This window comes from Cetorhinus maximus, chromosome 15, assembly GCF_964194155.1.
Source record: "Cetorhinus maximus chromosome 15, sCetMax3.hap1.1, whole genome shotgun sequence".
In the NCBI taxonomy this organism is placed as follows: domain Eukaryota; kingdom Metazoa; phylum Chordata; class Chondrichthyes; order Lamniformes; family Cetorhinidae; genus Cetorhinus; species Cetorhinus maximus.
In genome coordinates this window covers 13,763,646-13,791,572 of record NC_135893.1, presented here as the reverse complement: position 1 = coordinate 13,791,572, position 27,927 = coordinate 13,763,646, and the positions used below count along the sequence as shown (strand labels likewise).

The 27,927-nt window shown below is 46.2% G+C and overlaps 1 protein-coding gene across 2 annotated transcripts in view; it reads left to right on the top strand.

Annotated features, from left to right (window-relative positions):
• Positions 1–27,927, top strand: part of LOC144690414 (uncharacterized) — a 537,164-nt gene that overhangs the window by 449,074 nt on the left and 60,163 nt on the right. For both annotated transcript variants that reach the window (XM_078557903.1, XM_078557904.1), the window contains 2 exons: positions 7,511–7,645; positions 8,829–8,963. In XM_078557903.1, coding sequence (XP_078414029.1) covers positions 7,511–7,645; positions 8,829–8,963 — 270 coding nt within the window. The remainder of the gene's footprint in view (positions 1–7,510; positions 7,646–8,828; positions 8,964–27,927) is intronic.

Here is a 27,927-nt window from a genome sequence, read left to right as displayed (position 1 = left end):
CACACATACGTGCACACAAACACAAACTGAAACACACACTCGCGCAGCCATACACACAAACAAACATGTACAGATGGACAAAAGCATAAATCACTACAGTATATCATCACAGTCCCTATTGCCCGTATACCAGGAATCAAGTGACTATGTTGCAGTTGGGTGTTACTCAACCAGACAGGAACAATACCTTAAATGTTCACCCATGGACCCTTCCTGGTGACGACAAATACAAATCATGTTCCACATCAATGAATTGTGTCTAATAACTGAACTATCTGATGCCCTTTGCCAGATGGCAATGCCAATGCCTAGTGACTAGCAACACACTAAATAAAGGGCAGGGCTGTTGGTGAAAGGTGTTGAGCAGGTATTGGATTCCTCTTGGATTCCTCCTTGCAGATGCTGGAAATCTGAAACAAAAACAGAAAATGCTGGAAAAACTCAGCAGGCCTGACAGCATCTGTGGAGAGAGAAAAACAAAGTTTACGTTTCGAGTCTGTGTGACCCTTCTTCAGGATCAGGGATTCAGGATTCAGGATTCCTCTTTACTGGGTTCCCTTCTGGTGGAGATTTGTGAACCAGCTGTGTTGGGGGCCTTATATCCCAGGAGCACAATATGTTACATGATGCAGGGAACGTGCAGAAAGTTGCCCATGTTTAAATGGTCGAGAAATGTGATTTGGAAAATAACACGCTTGCTCTATCATACTTGAACTTTCTAGTTTGTAAGTCACTTATTATCGGTGGTACCAGCATCTCGTTGTTTACTAGCCACACCAAGTATTCTAGTGACTTCTTCAGGTGAAGGTCAATTTGTTGCCAATTAATGGCTTGTCTGGTTCTGCAGGCTTATACCCACTGGAATCCAAATTCAATTCACAGGCAGATATGCTGGCCTGGACTTTCACTCCCGAGGCGGGCGCGTAGTCGGGAAATTTCCTTGAATGCCTCGAGTAATGGGATCTTCGTTCTGGGCAATGAAGGCCGGTTGCATGCTGGAGTCGGGCACGCCGCCCCAGAAACAGTTCAGAGGCAGCCACAGGGGCTGCCGAGTGCCGAGGCAGGCTAGTTAAAAGACCCACCTTGGTGCTCTGGAACTTTGCCCCAGTTCTGCATCCAGTACTGGATGAGCAGAAATTTCCTCCAATTAAATATTAGGAAGACCAAAGCCATTAGCTCCCTTTTGTTGGTAACTTTCTGAAGCCGAACCAGACTGTGGCTCCCAGTAAAACAACAGCTCACTTTTAAAATTCTGATACTTTTTTTCAGATCCTTCCATGGCCTTGCCCTTCCCTATCTCTGCAATCCCCTTCAGTCCATTTGAAAATTAGGCCCTCTAAATCTCACACCTCACAGCTCCCCACTCACTCCCAATACCCCATCCATTTTATCTCATGCCAACCCATGCCCCCACCCACCTCCAATATCCTCTCTTATCCTCCAAGTCAATTTATGCCCCCCCCATCCACCACTCTTTACCCTTACACCCTCCATGCCAACTCAGCTAGTATCCACCATGGGCAGACCTCAGCAGCCATGCTGAGATGAAATAAAATAAAGTTCTAAGTAGCTATTACAGACTACACTATATAAAAAAACACTCTGACTGATAAGAGCCTGTTCAATGCATTCAAATTCCCTTAAGTACTTAATCTCTTATAAATATTTGTATTGATAGCCCCACATCAAAGACAGGTAATCCGTTAATAACCTCTTGGAGCTGTCAATCAAACTGTGAACTTACAGCCCCCACTGTGATAGTGATAGGTTGTAGAAGCAGTCAAGTGGTAATAATACTATAATGATAGCCCTCAGGCTCATACCAACGGTTATTGAAATTACGAGTATTGATTTTTTTTTCAACTCAGAGACACAACAGGCTGATATTGTTTCCTAATTTAAAGGGGAATGGATCTAAATAACTTGACAGCTTGACAGTTCCACAGACCTTATCCACCTTTTACGAGTATCCATGTCAATCTTAAAAACTGTAACTCACACCATGGGAGAAATGGACCTCACTCCAGCAAAATAGGGTCTAATTGTGCTCAACAATGAGTTCAGATGGCCCCGCTGGGTTTGGACTTCCCCCATGTGTGAGTCACATCACAGCCCCTTTCCCCTACTGACAAAAATAGTATCTGTTGGAAATGGGGGCAGGATTTCTGGATCCGGGATCTGGCGCCATTTTGGATAAGGCATAACGTCTCCATATCTCCATGAAAATCGGGGCCCGTCTCCCTGGGTGGCGACTGTAGCATAAATGGTTAATATTAAGTATGTAAACATATAGCCTACATCGTCAGTGACGTAAAATCACATGACCACAGAGCATGGAGAGAGATAGTTCTATGTAGAGCTTCGTGCTGAGTCTGTATTGTACATTGTTAGTATATGTTCAATAAAAGGTAGAGTTTACCAACAGCCTTGCCTAGAGCAGTAAGTCCAGATCATGAACAACCCCATCTAAGACCTGCAGTGATGATAACAGATGTTGACGACAGAAAACACAATGAATGAAGCAACTACTGAAGAGCCCAGCAACTGGAAGAAGCAGCAAGAGAAACGACTGCAGGACAAGGACAGTGTGAGAAAATCTTCAACCAAACTTCAGAAATGGCTACAGTGAAGGGAAGCCCCATGGAGAAAATTCTACCTTTACCAGAGTGCTTCGGCCATGTGGATCCCGGGATCAAGCTGAGAAGTGGCTGAACTGGCGTTGCAAGTTTCCCAGGTACAGAACGGCTTCAGGACTAGCAGAGAAGACTAGCAAGAGACAGTCAGAACCTTACTCTATGCCATAGGCAGTAATGCAATTGATGTAATGATCAGACAGGGCATAAAAGAAGACACAGCGACATATGAAGAAGTTATCAAAGCCTTTAATACCTACTTTAATTTTCAAGGGAGCACCATTATACAGTTTAATAGGCGCACCCAAAGACCAGGGAAGAGTGTAGATTCCTTCAGTAACAATTTATACTGATTAACTGAGAATTGTGAATATGGAGCCCTGAAAAGTGAATTAATTTGGGATGGCATTTTTGGTCAGTCTTAGAAGAGACTTTGTCAGATTTCCTGTAATCAAGGAAAGATTAGACCCTATCAAAAGCTGTGCAGTTAACGAGGCAGGCAGAAGTCAGAAAGCAAAACCAGATTTTTATTTGAGGTGAGAAAGAAATCTTGTGGAGAAAAACATTTGATACATTGCAGTTTGTAGCACATAGAAGTAACAACGCACCTAAGCCAAAACAGGGAAAGAGTAAAAAGGGTGTGGTAGCTGCCGTTATTCAGTGTTCTCATTGTGGAGGGAAAAGGCTGCATCGGTGCGAAAAATGCCCCACCAAAAATGCAGAGTGCCATTCCTGCAAGAAGAAAGGCAAGAAGTGCCTAACACAAAAATTAAAGGAGGAACAACTAAGATTATGTACCATCCAAGAAGTTGAAGAAGAAAAAGATAATGAAGTGCCATTCTTGGGAGAAATTACAGGATCAAATGGGAATATTAGAGCACAGATATTATGGTCAATGGACAAAAAACAAACTTCAAATTATATACTGGAACAAGAGTTTCAATTCTTTCAGACACAGAACAGTGGTTGAAACCAGACTTTCTCCAGCTATTGACCATATGATTCCATGATCCAGGGTGCATGCAGCTGAAGGTCAAGGAGCTGTTAACTGCCAAACTCCAGTACAAAGGAAGAGAAATCGCAGGGGTCAGAATTTTATGGCCCTGTCGCAGTGGAGACGGGGCCATAAAATGTGGCGAGCCATTCAAAATCCCCATGAACTTCAGCGGGACTGTAAAATCCTGCTGGCAGGAGGAGGTATAAAATTCCATCCAGAAACTTTGTATGTGATCCACAATCAAAAATGTTCACTGTAAGTCAAAACTCTTGCACAGATCTCCAACCCATCGACAAAGTTGATTAATTGGAACGCGTTGCGCAAACCAGGCAGAATATTTCCCAGGAACAGCAGGTGAAAGAACTGGACGAATATGACCAAGACAAACAACAAAGAACAGCAGATGCATTGTCACGCATTCCTGTTAAGAAGCCTGAATAGGAGGACATAGATTTTGTTGAGGATGTAGTCATATATCTCATTGACTACGAAATTCCTACCAGCAACACACAGAGGGTGAATGAAATCCAACAAGCACAAAAAGCAGATGAAGAATGTGCTAAAATTATAGGACACTGCAAACGTGGATGGCCAGAATATGTTCCAAACAATCTGAAACAATACTTTAAGCCATGCAGAATTCAGTGTCGTGGATGACTTGCTAATTTATGACAAGGAGTTGGTCATACCAAGAGTCCTCAGACCCTAATTCTTTAGAGAATACACCAGCAACACCTAAGCATTGCAAAGTGTTCTAGAGCACAAAATTCGGTCTGGTGGCCAAGAATCTCAAAATCACTAGAGGAAATGATTTCGAGCTACATCACCTGTGCATGCCATCGCCAAGAGCAAAAAGAACCATTGATGGTATCCTCATTTCCATCTAGACCGTGAGAACGGCTCGGAATGGGTCTTTTTCAAGCTCAAAGGGAAGACATTTCTCATAGCTGTTGATTATTACTCCAGGTGAGTTGAGATTAAATGTTTTCATGGTATAAACTCAGAAGCAGTCATTAATTCACTAAAATAAGTTTTAGCCGCACATGGCATTCCAGATCACGCCGTTTCAGATAACGATCCAGAGCTTGCGAATGAGTGGTTCAAGAAATTTACAGAAGACTATGGATTTGTGCACACAACTAGTTCACCCACTAGTTCACCCAGGTGCCCAGAAGACAAAGGAGAGGCTAAAAGAGGAGTAAGAATGGTAAAAGCTTTGTTGAAAAAGAATGATGATATCAACTTAGCACTGTTGAGCACTATTGTCCCACACCCCTTCAAAATGGTTTGGCTCCATCAGAACCTCTGATGGGAAGAAGGCTACATACTCAACACAACTTACTGTTCTTCCACATACAGTCTAAAAGCAACTGATATTCAGAAAGTAAGGGAGAAGGAAGATGATATCGTGAAAGTATACCAGAAATTACAACTGATATCATAGAGTGCATGATTTACCAGAACTCCAACCAAGTGAATCAGTCTGGGTTAGAGACCAGAATCGAGAAGGCCAAGTACTAGGAAAGACACGAAGTCTAAGATATTATCTGGTAGAGACTAAAAATGGAATAGTGAGAAGGAACAGAAGTGCACTGATCTCTACAAGAAGAACACCAATGAAATGGACTAATTACCCATATCATCAGGAAGACAACCTGAACAGATAGCCGATAGTCCCTGAGGATTCACATGCTACTCTACAGAGTTCAAGCGAGAACATGGAGAACTTGAATCCTATACAATCTCTGAGAGAGATGAGAACAAGGTCGGGGAGATTGGTGACTCACTTATTTTTGTGAACCAGATATGAAGGCAAAGACTTCAGGGGGAGATGTAAGATCATGTAAGTAATGTATTTATTGGAGTCAGAGGCTTGGGGGAGAGATGTAGCATAAAGGGTTAATATTAAATATGTGGTGCACATCATCAGTGACGTAAGATCGCATGACAACAGAGCATGGATAGTTCTATGTAGAGCATTGTGCTGAGTCTGTATTGTACATAGTTAGTATATATTCAATAAAAGTTGGAGTTTACCAACAGACTTGCCTCCAGCTTTATCTGTAAGTCCAGATCATGAGCATACCCATCTAAGACCCACAACGTTAACAGAGATGTGGACTAAAACAATGTTCTTTCATTGCTGCAATCTGGATTCAGAACTTGCAATTCAGCCTTGTTTCTGAACAATCACTTTGACTTCTTACACCTTATTACTTCATTTTGCATCAAACAAACCCTTCAGTTACTCAACAACAGCTGAAGTCCCGTGGGGCCTAAATTGCCAGTTAGTTTTGGTTGTGTCTAGCTTCTTTGGCACCTGGCGAGTTTCCATTCTTGTAAAGTGTGGCTCGGGTTGGCAGGTCTGTTGCGAAATCGAAACTGGCTGTTGGCTGGGCCTTGAGATCGAAGAATGTAATGTTTATTGGAGTTTACTGAGGGCTGTTTTACTGGGGTGAATATGGTTGCCAGCTGGTTTGGCAATGGTACAGAACATCCCACACCAACAAGGGCCTCTTGTTCAGTCAATGATAAAGCAATTACATTAGACAGTGGTGCCCACTGCAAAAGACAACAGATGAATGGCATCAGAGTAAAAGCCGAGGTTTATTGTAGCATCAAGGTGCTCGAAACAAATAGTGATATTGCTTTTCTCTGGAGCTTTTCATGATCTTAGGACATCCCAATGTGCTTTACAACCAATGAAGTACTTTTGAAACATTATCATTGTGATATAGGAAACGTAGCAGCTAAAGTACACGCAGCAAGCTGCCACAAACAGCGATGTGATAATGACCAGAGAATCTGCTTTTAGTGATGTTGGTTGAGGGATAAATATTGGCTTGGATTTAAATCTGCTGATGGCACAAAGATAGGTAGGAAAGTAAGTTGTGAAGAGGACATAAAGAGGCTACAAAAGGGTATAGATAGGTTAAGTGAGTGGACAAAGTATAATGTAAGAAAATGTGACATTGTTCATTTTGGAAGGAAGAGTAAAAAAAATGCATATTATCTAAGTAGTGAGAGATTGCAGAGCACTGAGATGCAGAGGGATCTGGGTGTCCTAGTGCATGAATCGTAAAAGGTTAGTATGCAGGTGCAGCAAGTAATTAGTAAAGTTAATAGAACGTTATTGTTTATTGAGAGGGGAATTGAACACAAGAGCAGGGAGGTTATGCTCCAATTATATAGGGCAATGGTGAGATCACATCTGAAGTACAGTGTACAGTATTGGTCTCCTTATTTAAGGAAGGATGTAAATACGTTGGGAGTAGTTCAGAGAAGGTTGACTAGCCTAATACTTGGAATGGGCAGGTTGTCTTATGAGGAAAGGCTGGACAGGTTAGGTTTGCATCCGCTGGAGTTCAGAAGAGTCAGATTGAAACATATAAGAACCTGAGGAAACTTGACAGGGTGGATGTGGAGAGGATGTTTCCTGTTGTGGGAGAATCTAGAACTAGGGGTTACTTTAAAAATAAGGGGTCATCCATTTAAAACAGAGATGAGGAGACATTTTTTCTCTCAGAGGGCCTTGAATCTTTGGAACTCTCTTCCTCAAAAGGTGGTGGAAGCAGAGTCTTTGAATATTTTTAAGATAGAGATGGATATATCTTTGATAAGCAAGGGGGTGAAAGGCTATTGGGAGTAGGCAGGAATGTGGAGTTAAAGTTAAAAGCAGATCAACCATGATCTTATTGAATGGTGGAGATGGCTTGAAGGGCCTTGTGGCTTATTCTTGCTCCTAATTCGTATGTTCGTTTGTAATTGAAATTGCTTGTAATGTTTTTACTTGCATGAGCCCTTCATGAAGAACAAAGTGTCTGTTTTAACCACAAGGCACTGCTAACCATTTCTTTGTTCTCCTCCTGCGCTCCACCAGCGTGTCCAAAGTGGACATACGGGCCTGGCTGTTCGAATGAGTGCCGATGTGAACAGCGCAACACGCTGGAATGCAACCGCAAAGATGGAAGCTGCACTTGCAAACCCGGTTATCATGGTGACACTTGCCATAAAGGTGAGTGCCTAATCGTTGAGAAGCTTATTTAAAAGTTTGAAGGTTAGTAAAGATGATCAAACACTCCATGGAACACAATGGTACCTCCGTTTGTAGGAACAAGAAATGTCGTTTGTGGAATGTGACTGCAAATGTGGAAAGATATTCTGGAATTCTTCCTACACATGGACATAACAGGGCAATGGGATTAGTGTTTCATTGCGCCAGCAAAGAGCTGCAGCTGACACAATGGACTGAATGGCCTCCTCCAATGCTATAATTGTCCACAGTTCTAATTACCAGCTTAATATGTGGAGTAATATGGATTGAGTTGAAAATTGAAGACAGTTGATAACATATGACATATCATATTTTCTTGTCCTTTGAAAACTTACTCTATTTCAAAAAATACCGATTAAAAAATCTGAAATTGTTGCTCCAGTGACTGCTATGTGAGAACAATCGATGCCCGTTCCAAAATGGTTGGAGCAGAGCACACGGAAACAGGAAGAGGCCATTCAGCATTTCAAACCTGTTCTCCCATTCAATTAGATAATGGCTATTCTGCACCTCAACTCCATTTACCTGCCTTTGCACATGTCCCTTGAAACCCTTACCTAATAAAAATCTATTGATCACATTCCAGAAAGCTTCAATTGTCTCAGCGTCTACAGCTTTTTGTGAGAGTGAGTTCTAGATTTTTACTATCCTTTGTGTCAAGAAGTTCTTTTTGGTCTTATTTCTGAAAGGCCCAGCTCTAATTTTAAGATTATGCCTTCTTATGGATTCCTCCGCCAAAGGAAATAGTTTCTCCATATCTACCACATTGATTCCCTTAATTGTTTTAAATACTTCAATTAGATCACCCCTCAAACCTCTGAACTCAAGAGAACACAAGCTAAGTTTATGTCCTCAGTAAAATATAGCCAGTAAATTTATCCCCCTGCCCTCCCTCACTTTATTTTTATAATTCTATAAAAAACATTTTCAACAAAACAGAACTTTGTATTAAAGCCTGAAATAATGATAGCTATCCAGCAGCATAGCTAAATCTCTTTTTTTGGGGAATATTTGAGAACAGGTTAGATGTCTGCCTAGATAATGTGGTAAAAGTCATCCAGTCCCCTCAGGAATGGGTGAATGTGTGATATCTTGGAGTTATTAAATTTTCATCCCTTCTTTTCTCCTTTCCTCTTGTCCAAAGCTTGTGATCACGGCTTTTATGGAGTTGGATGCATCGCCAAGTGTAGCTGCTCAGTTGGTGTTTTGTGTGACCATGTGACTGGCGAGTGCGAGATTTTATGTCCTAAGGGATATCACGGAAGGAACTGTAGTCAAGGTATGTTTAATTTTCCACTTTTTTAAAATAAAAAAATGAGAAATATAGATCAAGGTTCGTGACATCACCAAGTTTGAAAGGTGCTTCAAACAGCACAGAAAGAGGCCAGTCGACCCAATGTGCCTGTGGCAGCTCTTTGAAAGAGCATTCCGACAGTTCCACTCTCCTGCCCTCTCCCCTTAGCTATGTAAGTTTTTCTTTTTCAAGTCTATATCCAATTCCCTCTGTAAAAGTTACTTTTGAATATGTTCCACCATCTTTTCAGACAGGGCTTTCCGGATTATAACAACTCATTGCGTAAATAAATTGCTTCTCATCTCCTCCCCATTTCCTCTGCCAGTGGAAGAGAACATGGGATATAGAAAGTAGTGACTGGGTGACACGATGCTTGGGTTTTGAAAGCCAGCAGATTGCAGGCACAAAGGACGTTTCTGAGAGGTTGAAAAAGAATGGGCTAGAGCAGGAGATGGAGCGAGAAGCCTTGATTCCGAGAACAAAGATGAAAAGAGAACAAAGGACAGAGGGATTTGCAACTTAGGAGGAGCAAAGGAGAGTTCAAAGGAGCTATGATTATTATTTTGTAATAGAATCGAAAGAAGCAAGGAAGATATTTGCTGTGAAATCTGCTTGAAAACTCTCATCCTGCTTCCTAGCAGGAATGAGGCAACTCCATAAAACAGTGTTAAATCTGACCTCCCCTACAGAGAGGCTGATGGAGGACACAGTCATGTTGCTATGTCATAGGTCACTTTGAATATGTTCATGCTATCATCCCAAATACTAAATGAAGAAAACCTACCAAAATATATTTAGGTGGCACTACACAGTAAGGGTGATACTGTGTTAAAAGAAGCCTGAAAGAACTTGCATTAATATATATCGCTATTTACAACCTCAGGATGTTCCCAAGTGCTCCACAGCCAATTAACTACTTTTCAAGGATAGTCACTGTTGGAATGTTGGAAACACGGGAGACATTTTGTAGTCAGCGAGCTCCAGTGCACTAACAGCAATGAGGTAATGGCCAAATAACCTGTTTTAGGCAATGGTTAAGAGATAAATGTTAGCCAGGATACTGGGAAAATTCCTCTGCTCTGGGACTTCTTTTATTTACCTGAAAGAGCAGTGAAGGGTTCGGTTTAGCATCTCATCTGAAAGAGGCACCTCTGAGAGTGCAGCGGTCCCTCAGCACTGCACTGAATTATCAACATAGAGATGTGTTCAAGTTTCTGCAGTGGGACTCAAACCTGCAACTTTCTGACTCAGAGGTTCAGCTTGCTAATAATGATCCACGGCTAGCATTGCACCCAGTGGAATAGCCTGTTCGCTTGGTGAACAAGCCAGAGAATCAGGACTCCAGTGCTGTAGCCTTACCTCCGACCTGCACTCCCACCGTGAAATTGGGAATCACCGATTCACCCCAATCCTGACCAGAGGAATTCTTACTACATTGCTGGGAAGCTTTACTCTGCATTAATACAAGGCTATACCTGGCCTTGCTGACAGTGATTGATGCTGACAGTGGGCGTTGATTTCCCAAGTGGCTTTAAGGGCTTGGAGTTTTGCATCAACGCTCACGCAGTGCGGTTTGCAATAAGATTCAAATAATAATAGATAGAGTGTAAACTTGAGCTATAGACTTGTTGTTAGATTCCCCTGGGCTGCACTGTGTACAGATTGGAATGATTTACTATTAGGCAAGTCAGTATACTGACAGCACAGAGAGGTAATATCTCAAGATAAAATTAACAGAATAATTCAAACAGACATGGCCTTCCTGACAGCCACCCCCTTACAGACACCAGTGGAGAGGCACATGAAAAATCAGTGGGCTGAATTTTCTGGCTGGTGGGGAGGGGGGGTGGGGGTGGCGGAATGGGCGCGGGCAGGCGTGGACCTGATTGGCGCCCACGATCGGGTCCGCGCCGCCATTTTTCGCAGGCGGACCAATTAAGGCCCACCCAGCGTAATTCACGACTCCCGTGCATAGCGGGAGTGGGCGGGCGGCGGTGGGCACGCTCAGTCCGCCGGGTCCAATGGCGACCCGGCGGCCTGTATAAAGGAAGGCCTGGCAGCCTTCAAAAGGCTACTCACGATGGCTGGGCAAAGGGCACTGCAGAGGGGCAATGGAGGTGTCGCAAGTCCGGAGGCTATGCCATTGGGGCAAGCCAGGCCAGAGGGTAGAGCAGGGGCCAATGTGCCCCTCATTTTTCTGATGACTGCCTTGCTGCCCTCCTCGAGGAGGTGGCAGCACAGCAGGAGCTGCTGGTTACCCAAGACGGGAGGAGGAAGCCCCCCCCACATGATGAAACGTGCCTGGGAGGAGGTGGTGGAGGTGGTGAGCTCCCGCGACATGGTGCGACGCATCTGGATCCAGTGTCACAAGCGCTTCAACGGCTTGTTGCGCTCTAGAACAGTGAGGACAATGTTGGCATTGGTCATGTAACCCAGTAGGTAGGCTTTTCCTCCTGATGCTGCCCGCCACCCCCACCTACCCCCACCAAGTCTGAGTGTAGTGACTCCATTGAATCATTGACGGCATGTGTCCTTTGCTAGGTGGGTCAGCAGATATTGCCCATGCCAAGGTCAGCCTGAGAGGGTGGTGAACAGATGGGTTCTGTGCCCGCAGCATGTGGTACACTGAGACCCACATGACTGTTTTGGGGGCAACCTGGAGGAGCTGCAACTAGGCGCTGTGCTTGAATTGCAGGACATGTCCAAGTCAGGTTGATGATTTGCTGGGAGGAGAGCTTCAAGGTGGTGTGGTAACGAACCATCTGCTGCCCTCTGTGCTCCACGTGTTTGCGCCTCCTGTGGCCAAGGGGGATGGGGGGGAACAGGCCTAGCACCTTGGTGTGAGTGTTCGGCATCAGCGGGGTGAGGAGGCACTAGAGCCCTGATATGTCCCACTCTGACTGGAGTGGGCCGTGTGCAAAGGGAGTCCATGTACAATTTGCACAAATCAATGCTCTTCTCTCATTTTCAGGAGATGAATGCTCATAACATGGCAGAGCGGGTGAGGACTGGCGACGGCCAGGCGCAGTTAGCCATTCTCAGCCGGTTTGAGCAGGAGGCCCTGGAATTGGAGAAGCGCTATGCACCCAGGTCTACTGGTGTCAGTGAGGCTAGGGTGCCACGTCCAGGTATGTTTGCCCAGCAGTGAGGTCAGCTTTGTTCTCCCAACAGCCATAGCAGTGCTGAATGTTAAGTGATTTAATTTTGCAACATGGCTTGACCATTGCTTATGGAAGGATGAGCGCATAGTGATCTGGGGGACAGGGGTGAACTTTGTCATTGTCTCCATGTTAACTGATCCAATGTCCTTGTTCTTCCTTTCAGCATCAGCGGAGCAGGGCCGGGAGGAGGAGCAGCTGAGGCCCCCTCTCACACCTGAGGGCCCTGAAGTCTCACCAGCATCACACTATCTCTGCCAGGCAGGCACCAGCGCAGATACGGGCACCTTGGTGGGAGTTAGAACATTGGCTAGTGTCCCGGGGCAGAGCGGTGAGGGCACTTCACACTCACTGGAAGAGCTGGCAGAGACAGAGTGTTCCCATGGCGCCAGCAGCCAGAGGACTGCAGGGGACTAGGCACATGCTCAGTCGGTGCCTGATGATGTGCTTCTAGAGTCGTCCACAATGCAGCAGGGGCATGAAATGTGGCCGGGTGTGTGGGAGCATCTGGGGGAGATACATGAGGCAATGCTTGGCTTGGTCTCCATGGTGGAGGAGTTTATGCAGACGATCTCCGAAGCAATGAGCCACATGTTTGAGCACCATGCGTCCTCCATGGAGAGAGTGGTGACTCTCGTGGAGAGGTTCCTCCAGGAGACCCATCAGGGCTTCCTGGGGATGCGCTCGGACCAGCAAGCCCTCACATCGGCATTCACCTCAGCAGGTCAGTGCCGGTGTGGGAGATGGTCTGGGCACCAAGTTTCCCAGCTCGGTGCCCATCCATCCACAGTGAGCAGGGAGGTCCGAAGTGATCTTGTCATCTCTGCGGGCACCTCTCAGGGTGCTCCGGATAAGGGCAGCAGCTCCTCCACCCCTCTGCCAGTGACCATTGCAACGGTGAGGCTGCGACGACTGGGGAGATGCCAGCTGTGGAACTGGCAGCTCCCTCACAAGCGGGGCCAGCACAGGCTCCACGGACCAGAGGACGACCACCAAGGTCATCGAGGCCAACAGGACATCAGGGTCAGCAGACTGTCTCAGATGCCACTCCCAGCGATGGGGCAGCACCAACACGTAGCACCTGGAAATGTAAACATAAGGCACCTTAGGCACACCACGGGTTTATCACTGGTGCTTTTGTGTTGGCCCGAGATGAGGTCTTTATGATTTGCTTTGAATTGGAACACCCTTGTCATTTTTTTGGCATAAGTTTCTTTGCCTGTGATATTAAACTCAGATATGTGACCATGGCTGAGGGTGCCTCTTCTGCATGTGCATGGTTTCCAGAAATGTTATGAGTGCTTTGTGGGACATTCAGCTTTATTAACAAGGCCCTTAGTTACTGTTCCTAACCTGGCAGATTTGGCACTTAGGTATCGAGTATGTAGCCTACTGTCCAGGCTTATCCTGGAGATCCATATGTGGTGTACTAGCTGAAGGTTCATTGGATTAAAGCCTCCTGGGTGTCCCTGTCTCCCTAGAGTATGCCCGGGTCAGCATCGACCCCCTCAGCATTTCCCTGTGCGTTCTTATCCTAAGACTCACTGCTGGACTCATCGTGTGCAGCCGCAGCCACTGCATTAACTTCTTCATTGTCCACTGCGTCCCCTATTTCCAGCGCAAGATTCCGCAGAGTGCAGCATGCAACCACTATCACCGACACACGATCTGGGGGGTACTGGAGTGCACACACACACACACACACACACACCCCCCCCCCCCCCCCCCCCCCCCACCCCCGAGCGGTCCAGGCATCAGAAGCGCATCTTGAGAAGACCGATGGTTCTCTCCACCACAGCCCTTGTGGAGACTTGGCTCCTATTATACCGCTGCTCAACTTTTGTTCTTAGATGGTGGAGAGGTGTCATGAGCCACCTTCTGAGGGGATAGCCCTTGTCACCCAGCAGCAATCCGTCCAGCCGGGCTGGAGCACTGAAGAGCCCTGGGACCTGGAGTGTCTGAGGATGTAGGTGTCATGGGAGCTGCCTGGGTACCTTGCACAGACTTGCAGGATCAGCATCCTGTGATCACACACTATCTGCACGTTCATGGAATGGAAGCCCTTCATGTTGACGAAGGCACCAGGCTCACCTACTGGCGCCTTGATGGCCACATGTGTGCAGTCTATAGCACCCTAGACGCGGGGGAAGACAGCAATGGCCGCGAAGCCTCTGGCTCATTGTGTCTGACTTGCCAGGTCCCAACAGAAGTGGATGAAGGTCAATGCACGCCTGTACAGAGCATTTGTAACCTGCTTGACACAAGTGTGGACAGCTGATTGGGAGACACCACAAAGATCACCCACCGAGCCCTGGAAGGAGCCAGAGGCATAGAAGTTGAGGGCAGCTGTGACCTTTAGAGCCACTGGCATGGGGTGTCTACCCACACAGTTAGTGGAGATCTCAGGCCCAATCATCTGACAGACATAGTTGACGGTCTCCCTTGAGAGACGGAGCCTCCTTCGGCACTGCACCTCAGACATATCGAGGTAGCTGCTTCGTCGCCTGTAAACCCTGGCCGCAGGATAGTGGCATATTCAGTGGCCCCTTCCACCTTGGTCTACCTCTTGGCCCTGTGCCCCTTGTGCCTGCGCCTGTCCTCCCAAAGGTGGCTCCCCTGGAGGCTGAATGTGCACTCCTGGCCTCCTCCCCCGTCTAGCCCTCCAGAGGAGGTGCCTCCAGTGGAGAGCTCAGCTCCCATTCCCAGGCTAAGGGAAGGTTTCCTGAAACCTGCAGGCCCAAAAAAGATTCCTCACTGCAGAGTGCTGACCTGAAGGTTAAGAGTCCAGACAAAGCAGCTGGTGTTCATTTTGAAGTATTGCAGATCACACAGGCAAGTTTCAATAACTTTGAAAAATGAATACTTGTAGAGCACACTCGCGACCCCACTGAGCCCTCTTATCCCGCCCGTGGATGAGGTTTATATAAATGTGTCCTACTCACCTGCCTGTTGCACCTGTGTGCCAACCCGAAGATTGCACGGGCGCCGAAAAATTGGTGTCGTTTGGTGAGTCAAGGGCCTTAAGTGGCAGAGGATATCATCGCGCGCCCACCCAATGAAATATCGCGGTGACGTCGGGACACTCACCCGACAACACCGCGCGTCATTTTACGCGCGGACATGCAGGACCCGCCCCGGCACACCAGCAGGAAAATTCTGCCCAGCGTTTTCAACACCATGACACAATGGCAGATTCACAGGAAATGACATCCTTTGGCTTGAGGAGGCAAACATGGCTAAATCTAAACAGTCTGATTCCAAGGGCAGAATCTGCCGCTCCCGTCAGCAGCAGGAAGCATGGCAGACAGAGGAATTTGGCACAAGGCCAAAAATCAGCTTCCCAATGTCGGGATGAACTATCAGAATTAAGTTCTCAGGAAGGCGGGTTGAAGGTAGATCGAGCTTCCCTGTGAGCAATGTCTGGAAGCCCTTTTACATGTATTAGCAAGTCATGCATGCTCATTAAAAGGCCGCCTTGCCAGAATTAAGTTCCCCTGCCAGTGGGAAATTAGAACAGGCAGTTTTATGGCTGTTTATAAGTGCCATGCCCCCCAGCAAGCTTGATTTCCTCCATGGCTTTGAGGTCAGCAGAGGCTGCTTTCGCCTTCTTGGGTACCGGTAGCACAAGCTGTGCCAAGGCTGGAAGGGGGGTTAGGTTGGAAGGGTGGAGTGGAGACTGGACCTGGGAGGCAGGCTAAGGGGGAAAGGGAGGGAGGCTGTCCAGGTGCCCTTGTAATAATTGTGCCTGGACCTTCAAGCCCATGAGATAACAGCGGGGAAGGCGACTTCCTGCCCGCCCCCGCCACGAGATTCACCATGCTCTGCATGGATGTATAAGTAGTAAGCTCAAGGCGCAAGATAGCGCGTGTCCAGCTGTCCCACTCCCCCCGCCACCACCCCCCCCGCCACCCCACAAACGGGAATCACTCACGCTTCCACACCCACCACCGAACTTAGAATTCAGAGTGGAAGATTCCTCCCCAATATTCTGAAGGACCATTTTGTTGGGCATATTTCTTGTAAAGGGAAAGGGAAATTCAGCTCAATATCTTCAGCCCTGACAGCTAAATATACAAAAGAAAGAAGGAATTTTGATTTTTAGTGCACCGTTTAGAACCACCGGACGTCCTAAAGTCGTCTACAACCAATGAAGCACCAGTATAGTGTAGTCATTGTTGCAATATAGGAAACATGGCAATTAATTTGCACACAGCAAGGTCCCACAAATAGCAATGAGATAATGACTATATAATCTGTTTGTAGTTGGTTGAGTGATAAATATTGGACAGGAGACCAGGTAGAACATCCCTGCTCTTCCTTGAGTTATGCCAGGGATATTTAATGTCCACCTGAGAGAGCAGATGGGGCCTAGGTTTAATATCTCATTCGAAAGATGGCACCCCTGACAGTGCCACTCTTGCTCAGTACTAACTGGAGTGTCAGCCTAGGTGATGTGGTCAAGTCTGGAGTGGGCCTTGAACCCACAACTTTCTGATTCAGAGGTGAGACTGCTATCCACTAAGGCTAGGCTAACACCTTAAAAGCAGAGAGGAAAACTGGAGGCAAAAGAATAAACGAGTAACTGCATTGTTATATGGAGCCTTCACGATACATCTACTTGGGAGAATAAGGGTAAATGGCCTCTGAGTCACCTGCATGTATTCACCAAGCTATGATTTTGTGGCAACACCATTTTTTCCACCTTGTATCTAGGTGCATGAGGGATACTGTATTGTGGATGCTGGACCAATAATCCAAAAGTTCAAATCGCATTATGGTGGATTGAGAATTTTAATTCAGTCTTTTAAAAGAATCTGGAAATGAAAAAGTACCAGTAAAAGTGGCACTGAAGCTGTTGGATTGTTGTAAAAATGCCAACTGGTTCATGCCATCGTTATCTTGTCTGATCTGTATGTGACTCCAGTCCCATAGCTGCATGGTTGACTCATAATCAACCTCTGAAATGGCCTCACAAACCACTCCATTGGAAGCAGAGAACCTAGGGATGAGCAGCAAATGCAACTTTGGCAGTGATGCCCACTTCATGAAAATTAATTTTAAGAACTGTGATATTGCCTTACATCTAGTGCACAATCATCACACTTTAAATCGTCAAAAGTTTAAAAAAAAGATGAAAAGACAACATTTTATTAACTTTTTTTCTGTGTGTGATAACCTGCTCCACCCAGGAATCAGAGATTTAACAATAGTTTCCAATCTACAGGAGCATGCTCCAATAATTCACCCTTTAATTGAATTTCAGAGCATCCCTACTAAGACAAGATGAATTTAATTGGCATTAAAGAGACAGGCCAGGTTTGGTATATCTCCATTTCAGAAGCTGAAGCTTACACCTCACCCAAGAAAATCAGACTTTGTGTGAGCAATGCCATGGGATGTCAGCTTTCCTTTTAAAAATAAACCAGAGCAAAGTCTTTGCATTTCAACCACGGCATAAAGCTACCAAGTCTATGTGTTACCATCTGTGTATTTGCCGAGCTGCTGCTTTCTCTTTGCCATCGGAGAAATATAAGAATATTATGATGCAAAATGTTATAAATCATAATGTTATGGCTTTCAGAAATGATCAAGGAAACTCTGGTGTTGATGAAAACCATTGTCAATGATCATGACAAGAGTAGTAACTTACCGAATTATACTTGTTCTCATTTCGTCATCCTACACATTAGCAACAACTCTTCAGATCCTCATTTTAATATGGGATTACCGGAGTCAACCTTTGATTATGATATGTGGCATTGCAAAGGTCCTTGTGAACTGGAGCAGGCAGATGGGCCAATGCCCGGGAAATCGCACAGGCAACGTAAAATCGCCGACAATTGGGGTGTCAAGGGCCTTAACTGGCTTCTTAATTAATGGCGGGTGCTGCTCCGTCTCCCATGCGCACCTGCCAAGTGAAATATCACGAGAGAGCACATTGATGTCGGGACACTCGCCCACGTCATTTCACGCCCGAGCGGGTTGGGTGCGCACCGGCCCGCCAGCCAAGGTAAAAATTCTGCCGATTGAGTTCAACAATTGTACACTTGGAGTCTCATTAGTCCCGAGCGCCACTGCGATCAAAATCAAACTGATAGATCGAATGCCCCCTTTAGCTACAAAACCAGTTTTGAAGGTTCTCAATCCTGCCGAATATGATTCCACAGCACAAGATAACTCAAAACAGAAAACGCTGGAAACACTAGAAGGTCAGGCAGCACCTGTGGAGAGAGAAACAGAGTTAACATTTCAGGTTGATGACCTTTCATCAGAACTGGGAACAGTTAGAAATGTAATAGGTTTTGAGTAAGGGGTGCATGGGATAAGGACAAAGAAAGATCTATAATAGGGTGGAAGGCAAGAGAGGTTGAATGACAGAAGAGTTAGTCTCACAGGGCCAAAAGGAATGGTGATCAGGCAAGAAAAGAAACAAAAGACTTGCCCTGAGCAGGTGTGCTACTGTCTGAAAGCAAAAATAAGAGAAATACTGAGGAGCGCAAAGAAAATGAGGGGGCAGAGTTTATGGTCTGAAATTGTTGAACTCAATCGGCAGAATTTTCACCTTGGCGGGCGGGTGCGCACCCAACCCGCTCGAGCGTGAAATGACGTGGGCGAGTGTCCCGACATCAATGTGCTCTCTCGCGATATTTCACTCGGCAGGTGCACATGGGAGATGGGGCAGCACCCGCCATTAATTAAGAAGCCAGTTAAGGCCCTTGACACCCCAATTGTCAGCGAGTTTACATTGCCTGTGCGATTTCCCGGCCGTCGCACGGGCAGGCGGGCAGGCCACAATTTGCAAAAGCTCATCCACAGGCAGGATAAGAAGGGTCAGCAGCATCGTCAATGTAAGTAATGAGGAGTTTTGGAGATCATGTACTGCTGGTTGCTTATTTGAATTGAACAGCTTCTCCCGCTTCAGAGCTTCATTCTGAGCATTTCTAGGCTTCATTTCAGGACTCATTGTTGTCTTCCAGGCACCTGGAGGATTCAGACTGTGTGGGCCCTTCCAGGTATCAGATAGCCTCCCATAACCCTGGTAATGGGGATTGTGGTCTCTGCTGGAGGCACCTCCTCTGAGGTGGAAGAGAGGGCCCGAAGAGAGAGGCGGCCAGGTGTCCCAATGCAGCTTCTGGGGGGGGACCTGTAGGAGGAGAGACGCAGGCACAAGGGGCACAGGGACAGCAGGAGGTCCATGGTGGAAGGGGCCACAGAAGACGCCACTATCCTGCCTCTAGGGTTTACAGGCAGCGAAGCAGCCACCTCAATATGTTTGAGGTGAAATGCCGAAGGAGGCTCCGCCTCTCCAGGGAGACCGTTAACTCCATTTGCCAGATGATCGACCCTGGGATCACCTCCAACTGTGTGGGTGGACACCCCATGCCAGTGGCTCTGAAGGTCACAGCGGCCCTCCTGTGCCTCTGGCTCTTTCCAGGGCTCAGTGGGGGATCTGTGTGGAGTCTCCCAATCAGCTGTCCACAGTTGCATCAAACTGGTGACAGAAGCTCTGTTCAGGCGCGCATTGACTTTCATTCATTTCCACATGGACCAGGCCAGCCAGACAGAGCGAGCCAGAGGCTTTGCCGTGATTGCTGGGTTCCCCCGCGTCCAGGGTGCCATCGACTGTACATATGCGGCCAGCGGGTGATCCGGGTGCCTTCGTCAACAGGAAAGGATTCCACTCCATGGACATGCAGATAGTGTGTGATCACAAGGTGCAGATTCTGCAAGTCTGTGCAAGGTACCCTGGCAGCTCCCATGACGCTTACATCCTGAGGCACTCCCAGGCGTCGAGGCTTTTCTGTGCTCCAGCCCGACTGAAAAAGTGGCTCATGTCGCCTCTCTGCCACCCAAGAACAGAGGCCGAGCAGCGGTACAACAGGAGCCATGTCTCCACAAGGATGGTGGTAGAGAGGATCATTGATCTTCTCAAGATGCACTTCCGATGCCTGGACCCCTCAAGGGGCACACTGCAATACCCCCCCAGATTGGGTGTCACTGATAGTGGTTGCATGCTGCACTCTCCACAAACTGGCACTGGCAAGGGGAGACCCAGTGGAGGAAGAGGATGTTGACGCAGCTCCACAGGCAAGAGATGATAAGTCCAGTAGTGAGTCCAAGGACGAACACAGTGAGGAGAATGCTGAGGCCATGAAGGCAGACCTGGGTAACCTCCAGGGAGGCAGGAACACCTGGGATGCATTGATCCAACACTCCTTCAGCTGGGCTAACAAATAAGAACTACCACTTCATGCCAGGGCTGCTGCCTCCATCCTCGCAACAGGTAGGAGCATTTCCTTAGCCACCAAGATACACTCAGTGCCTGTGCAATAAAGTTTCAAGAGACACATGTTCATCATTAAATATTGGCCTACCCTGCACCTACAGAACAAATGAAGCATACGCAGGCCAATAACACAAAATCAAATGTCATTTAATGTTGGAAGTGACAGATTCCTGAACTGAACATTAACTAGTGTTGGTCGTCACACCTTTAAAAAACTAAATGCAAAATAGGGTAAGGTGCTTTAAACTTACATTTATGGGTGCTACATCTGGGCGCTCCCCAGTTGCTGGCACTGGCATTGGAGAAAACCTACTGACTCTGGTGTCTTGTTGGCCTTGATGATCTAGGCAGCCGTCCTCTGGCCAGTGAAGCCTATGGTGACCGCGCCTGGGAGAGAGCGGCCAGTGCCATGGCTGGCGTCTCCCCAGTTGCCGCAGCCTCATCAGATGCCATGGTCACTGACAGACGGCGGAAGAGCTGCTGCCGTCATCCACAGCGCCCTGAGAGGAGCCTGCAGAGACAACAAGCAGCTCGTGTGCCAACGTGAGGTCGCTGTAGACCTCCCTGCTCACCATTGATGAATAGGCACCTGGCTGGGATACTGGGTGCCCCATCCATCTCACACACGAACACTGACCAGCTTAGGTCATTGCCTGTGTGTGGGCTTGCAGGTCCGAGTGTATACCCAGGGACCCCTGAATCTGTCCCTGGAGCTGCCTCTCCATGGGAGTCGCCACTCTCTCCATGGAGGAGGTAATGCGCTCGACTATGATGATCAACGCAATGCTGATGTTCCACATGGACTCCTCCACCACAGAGACCATGGCACACATATCCTCATGGATCCCCGCGAGATCCTCCCCCACATCTCGCTGGACACCCAGCAGCTGCTGCCTAATGGATGACTCCAGAGGCCCATCATCAGCCTTCGATTGAGCATCGTCCTGGCCTCCAGCAGTCCTCCGACTACTGGTGCCCTGGGCACTCTCTGCCTCTGCCTGCACCTCAAGTGAGTGTGAAGTACCCTCACCAATGTGCACAAAGAGACTAGACGGCGATCTAATGCCCACCGAGGTGTGGTATCTGCGCTGGTGCCTGCTTGAGAGAGCGGGTGTGACGTAGATGTGTGGGGAGCATGGTGGTCCTCTGGGGTCAGGGGTGGACCTTCAGGGTCCTGAGTGAGAATGCCTGCTGGTGAACCTAAAAGGGAGAAGAAGAACATGTCATTAGTTAAAGTCATCACACTGTCACTGTGCATGCCAGGCACCCTGGTGAGATCCGCATCATGGTGCCCTCGTCTTTCAATTATCAATGGGGTCTCCAGATTCAAGGCTCACATCAATGAAGAGAGTACACTAATATGGTTGCACAAGCTGAAATTCTCACCTCAGTGCATTGCACTCTTACCTTCGTCTGACACCCCAACCTCACCCTGGCGGGTTGACCGAGGTGCATGCCGCCTCTCAAGCTCCAAAGCCTCCTGCTCATAGCGGGAGAGGATGAGGAGGTGTGGGGCTCCACCCCCAGTCCTCTCAATACTGTTATGGGATGCCTTCTCCTGAAAGGATAGAGGAGCATTGATTAGTCCACTCTCTACCTACAGCGCCATTGCAGCCTGGCCAACCCCAACTGAGGAACACCTTGCAGGGCACATCGAGTTGTGGCCCTCAAGCTGCAAGGCACTCAGTCCAAGCAGCCAGGGCTCAACCCATTGGCCAACTCCAGCATCATTGACAGGTGGCACTTAGGCTCTGGCACCCCTGAGCTCCACGGGGAGGATGGCCAGCCCTTTACACTTCTCCATACTGATCCATGCCAACATGGTACTCACCCTTCCTGAGCACAGCAAATCATTGCAGCACTTCTGGCACTGGAGCCAGGTGCACCGCACCACATCGTGGCTGCTCACCTGGGATGCCACCTCCTCCCATGCCCTCTTGGTGAGGTGCGGTGGCCTCTTCCTCCTGCCTCTGGGGACACAGGTGTCCCTTCTGGCAACCACCTCCTCCAGGAGGGAAGCGAGGCACTCGTCGGAGAAACGTGGGGCCGACTGCCGTGCTGACCTCACCTCCCGCATGGGTTCTCCTTCCTGGGTCACAGTCATGTCGCTGCTGCAACTCCGACACAGGCAGCCTCCCTGGGGCTGCCTGCGCCACTTTTGAATTGGCTGTCGATTCGCCATTGGACTCGGTGGACAACAGGCCCCCGCTCCCGCCTGCCCTTTCTCGGGAGTTCTCCAGCTGGCATTCACGCTGGGCGAGCCTTAATTGGTCCGCCAGTGTGAAATCGTCTTCCGGCACTGATCGCAGGTGCCTCCACCGAGCCCGCCTGCCGAGGTCAAAATCCTGCCCAATGTTGAGTTTGGAAGGCTGTAAAGTACCTAACTGAAAGATGAGGTATTTTTCCTCAAGCTTATGTTGAGCTTCTTGTTACGCTAACTTGTTTCTGTTAAATGGGCCGACCTTAATCAGGTATTTTGGCTGCATGGCTTAGATGTTGTCAAAGGGGTGTTTCACTGGGCAATTGGAGTGTCCCTTTCTTTCAGGTGGTAAGCTCCCTTAAATATACAAATTATGGGTCCTATGACACATATATGAACCTTTAATATTGGACAGCAGGAAAAGACTAGATAGTCCTTCAATCTTGTCCCACAATTTATAATAACCAGAACATCATGACTAGTCACTTTCCACACACAGCCCACCCCCCAACCCCTCACCTCCACACCTCTCAGTCATGTAATCTCCTGACAGAGGCAGAACTCTGGAGATAAAACCTAGGGCCAGGAGAAGCAGGAATGCTCTATAAGAATATTGGTGGCCGCTGCTTCTTCCAGCTCTCTCCCTCTGCTGTCAGCTCCTTCAGGCAAAACCAGATTGGCTTCTGGTTCCCCTGATATTGCCACAGCTTGCAGCCTGTGAGTTGCCGCATGGATGCCTGCAGCACACTGATGGGATGCGGCCCCTCACCAGACGGATCAACGGGCCAATGGGTTCAACCTATTTTACAGCAAATAGTAAAGATTTACATGTTCATATTTGTACAGTAATATTACAAGGGATTTTCATGGTTGTACACCCTGAATAAAGAGAATTTTATTCTGCATATAGTTACCCCATAATTTAGAATGAGGTACCAGTGTTGAGGGGACACTGAATTGACTGAGATTGAGTCTTTTAAATGAGACATTAAACCATAGCTTTGTCTGCCTGTTCAGGTGGATTTGGAGGATCTCAAATGGTACATTTTCAAAGAAGGTAAGTTTTCCTGGTGTCCAGGCACAGCATTGACCTCTCCTGCGTCAACGCTAAGCAGGTTAACTGATTATTGAAAGCCTTTGCTGTGCGCAATTTATCTATCATGTTTGCTCACACAACAACAGTGATTCTATTTCAAAAGTAATTCATTGGCTGCAAAGTGCTTTAGGATGTCCCGAGGTTGTGAAAGGTGCTCTATAAAATGCAAGTTCGTTCTTTCTTTACTTGACCTTGGATGCCAATAACTGTGCTTAATTCCCCAAAGGACGTCTTTAATCGAATGCGCACAAGGCTCTTTTGTTTGCCTAAGTATCTGCTCCATTTTAAGTGAATAGAATTTACAAACCATGTTCCCATTTAATCCATTCAATTAATCTCCATTGAAATCCTTACCAATTAATTATTGCCAGATGATTTTTCAGTTTAGCATAAATCCCTAACCTAGAATTACTTTATTCCCTCTTTCCTGGCCAATCGTTTATGTTGCAACTCTTGAGTAAGGAAAGAACTTGCATTTTTATAGCACCTATCATGATCTCAGGACGTCCCAAATGCTTTATAGTCAATGACGTACTTTTGAAGTGTAGTCACGGTTATAACATTGGAAATATGCCAGCTAATTTGCACACTGCAGGTTCCCACAAATGGCAGTGAGATAATGAGCAGATATTCTGTTTTAGTGATGTTGTTTGAGGGAAAAATATTGGCTAGCACACATTTAGAGAATATAACAATGTAGGGAGCCAGTTATGCTCTTTTTAACACTTATGGTTTCTACATCCATGTATTTGTTGGAGGGATGTAAAGAAAGCTTTACCCCATATTTCATATATGCTATACTTGAATGCTTTCAGGAGCAGTGCTTTGCCTAGTTATGATTTCATGCTGTAAATAACCAAGAAATGTTCAATGGGACAGTGTAATGGGATCTATCCCTTTTTGCATTGAGAAACCTAGATGAAGGACCGTTAGTGGTGCTTAGGTGATAGCTTGAGTTTTGAAAGTTCCTAGGTTATAAGAAAAAGGTGAAATTGGGGGGAAGATGGTGAGTTCCAGTTTTGAGGTCTTGTGAATAGATGCATTGAATGGCTTCTTAACGGAACAGTCTGGAGAATGCATTATTCAACATTTGCTCTGCTCCGTGAGACTTAGATTGGACAATCTAGAGGTGGCTTTATTTTCCATTTAACCCAAGTCCAATTTAACTTGCAATAAGCTTCATTGTGATGCTGGGTTCAAAGTGGAAATCATCTCCCTTGAGCTGTCACCCCTAACTTCAACACAAAGGAAATAAATCTATAACCCATGTGTATGCCAATAGAGTCTAAGGGGTGAAAAGAACCAAGGGATGGTTAGGAATAGGGATTGTTGACTTCCAGACCCTTTAAATTCACACATTTGGATTGTGTTGGCGTTAATAATACACTTTCCATCAACAAAATTGGAAATATTCAATTGGAGAATTTTTTCCAACACGCTCTGATTTCTTTGTTCCGGCTGAGGAACAGGAAATAACAGAAATATTTTGTTGAAACATTTGGCTTGTGGGCCACTGAGAGGGTCTGGAAATGCTTAGAGCCTTGCTAAACAAGCAAAGATAGACATCTGCCATCAATTAGAGAGGAGGAGAGCATAGGAAAGAAGCTATTTAAAAGTGCTGAAAGAAAGAGTGACCTCAAACTGAGTTGTGAAACACGACTGCTCTGTGTGAGAAGCGTGGGGCAAAGACATAGGAGATAGGGGCAGCAGAAGGAGTATGGGGTTAGGCAACAGAAACAGCTGAGAGGTATGGAAGTAACATAAAGAATATAAAATCAGCGAAATATTTTGGAACATAACAGATATGATGCAAATATAACGGACATAGGAATAGAATCAGCATAAGGGATCTATAGCTAAATACATGATATGCATCTAACAAAAGAATATCAGAATTTAACAGATATAATGCCAATATAAGAAACATCGGACTAAAAATGTAAGATTAAGGTACACACTATGGGACAAGGTTAGGAATATGGGAATTGGAGAAGGAAACAAGATTCGGTTTATAGTTATAGGTTATAGGTTACAGGACCCTAATGCATATGAATTCAGCATAAAGAATTCAGGATCAAGATAGGAGTTCGATTGGGATTCACCCCTGGCTCCAATCAGAATTTTGGGCTTACATTTCTTTCCCTTAACTATAAAAAACCCACAACTGAAACACATGGTACTTTATGCCCGGTGATATCCTACCAGTGCAACAACAACTTGTATTTATAAAGCACCTTTAATGTAGGCAAACATTCTGGACTGCAGCACAAGAGCACATGAGAAAAAAGATGAATATCTAGCCATATCACGCTGGGACTGATGTGGCTTTTCAAGGAGAGGGAGAGAGTTTTATTGAGGGAATTCCAGTATGTATGGCCTCAGCAATTGAAAGCAGGAGCAGCAATGGTGATATGAAGGAGGAGGGATGCACAAAAATAATGGAGAATTCACTGGGGAGGGGGGTGGTGCTTGCAGAAGAAACGATAAAGATAGGAAGGGGTCAGGCATGGAGGGATTTAAACAGAAGATTGAAAATTTTGAGATGTTGAGTGAGCAGAAGCCAATGTAGGTCATGATGGATGAGCAGGACTTAGAGTTGGAAAGGATGTAGGAGCAGAGTTTTAATAGAGAAAGAATGGGATGCTGGCTAGGAGGGGATTGAAATAGTTGAGTCTGGGGCTGACAAAGGCATGATAGAGTGTTTTAGTGACAGATGCTGGTGGTGGGGGTTGTGGAAATTTCCACAGGGGTTCCCCGATTTTCTACCACAACTTCAACAGAAGATCGGCAGAGTCCCTGGAGAAATGTGCCATTGGCCAGTTATGCCATTTCTCCAAGATTTCTGAAGATCTCTTATCTATGTACAGAGGGAGCTCAGAAGTATTGCTGTAGAAATTACTGGCAGGACTGAGGTAGGGAGGAAGTGGATGATGTTACTTAGCTGGAAGTAAATGGTCTTTGTGACACTCATTAAAAAAGCTTTGAAGTAAAAGTGTTTCATCTCCCCTGTGAAACATTCAGGAATTGATTTAATTATGCAAGTGTTTTAAACAAAGACAATATATGTATTTATTTATGTTCTCTCGGTGAATAAGGACAACATTATTTACTTCCAGAAACCAATCAAAGAACACTTATTTAACTGCCTCTGCGCTCCGACAAAGTTCATTCCAAATCCTTCAAGTAATAATGTGCAGCCCCTCCCCAAACTCAGCAATATATCGATGTCACAAATCCAGGCATTCAATCTAGAACCTGAAACTTCCAGTCTTTTCTAACTGACCTCATGAACTTACAATTAGCTACAATTATCTGGATTTGCCAATTCAGACCACTTCTCTGTAGGCAATAATTGGCCTTAAAGGGATTGGTCAGAATAAGAACTAAGTGCCACAAGTTGTGTTCCACACTACCATGGGCGGTGCCACAAAAGCTCTGACCGTGGAAACAATATATGGATAAAAATACTTGCACAGACAATGCTAGTTAAGGCCAAAATGTTTGAGATGTGACTAAATAGCTATAATCGACTTTATGGAACCTAGAATGGACCTGAAGGATTGATTTATTCAACACTTGATCTAATTTCCACCATTTCAATTGTTACATACATCTGTTCACAGACCTGTCACATTAGACATGAGATTTACATATGAGATTGTATTCGTTTGTCCTGCCCCCTCCTGTACACATGTCGATACTGTTCTAGAGAATGGGTGAAAATAATTCGATTGTATGCTGAGGTGGTTGAAAGTAAAAGTGTGCATTTATATAGCGCACTTCACAACCTCGACATTCCAAAGCGCTTAACAACCAATTAAGTACTTTTTGAAGTGTGATTGCTGTTCTTATATAGGAAACATGGCAACCAATTTGTGCACAGCAACTTCCTACAAACAACAATGTGATATTGCCCAGATAATCTGTATTGCATGGAAGCATGCAGCTATTGCAGTAATGACACTTCCCATTTAAAACTATAAGGTCTGTAATTTTAATATTAGGCTTTCACTACTCCTGTGAATGCTGTGACAGCACTTTTTCCAATAGCAGTGTAGAGTGAGAAGAAGGAAAGTGAAAGAAAGAAAATTCAAGGGAAAAGATGACGAGAAAAGTGAAATTTCCCCATTTAAAATCAACATTTTAAATTTTAACTATGTCTATGTTTTGGCATCAGGCAGTTCCTTAGTATAAGGTTCATGACTGAA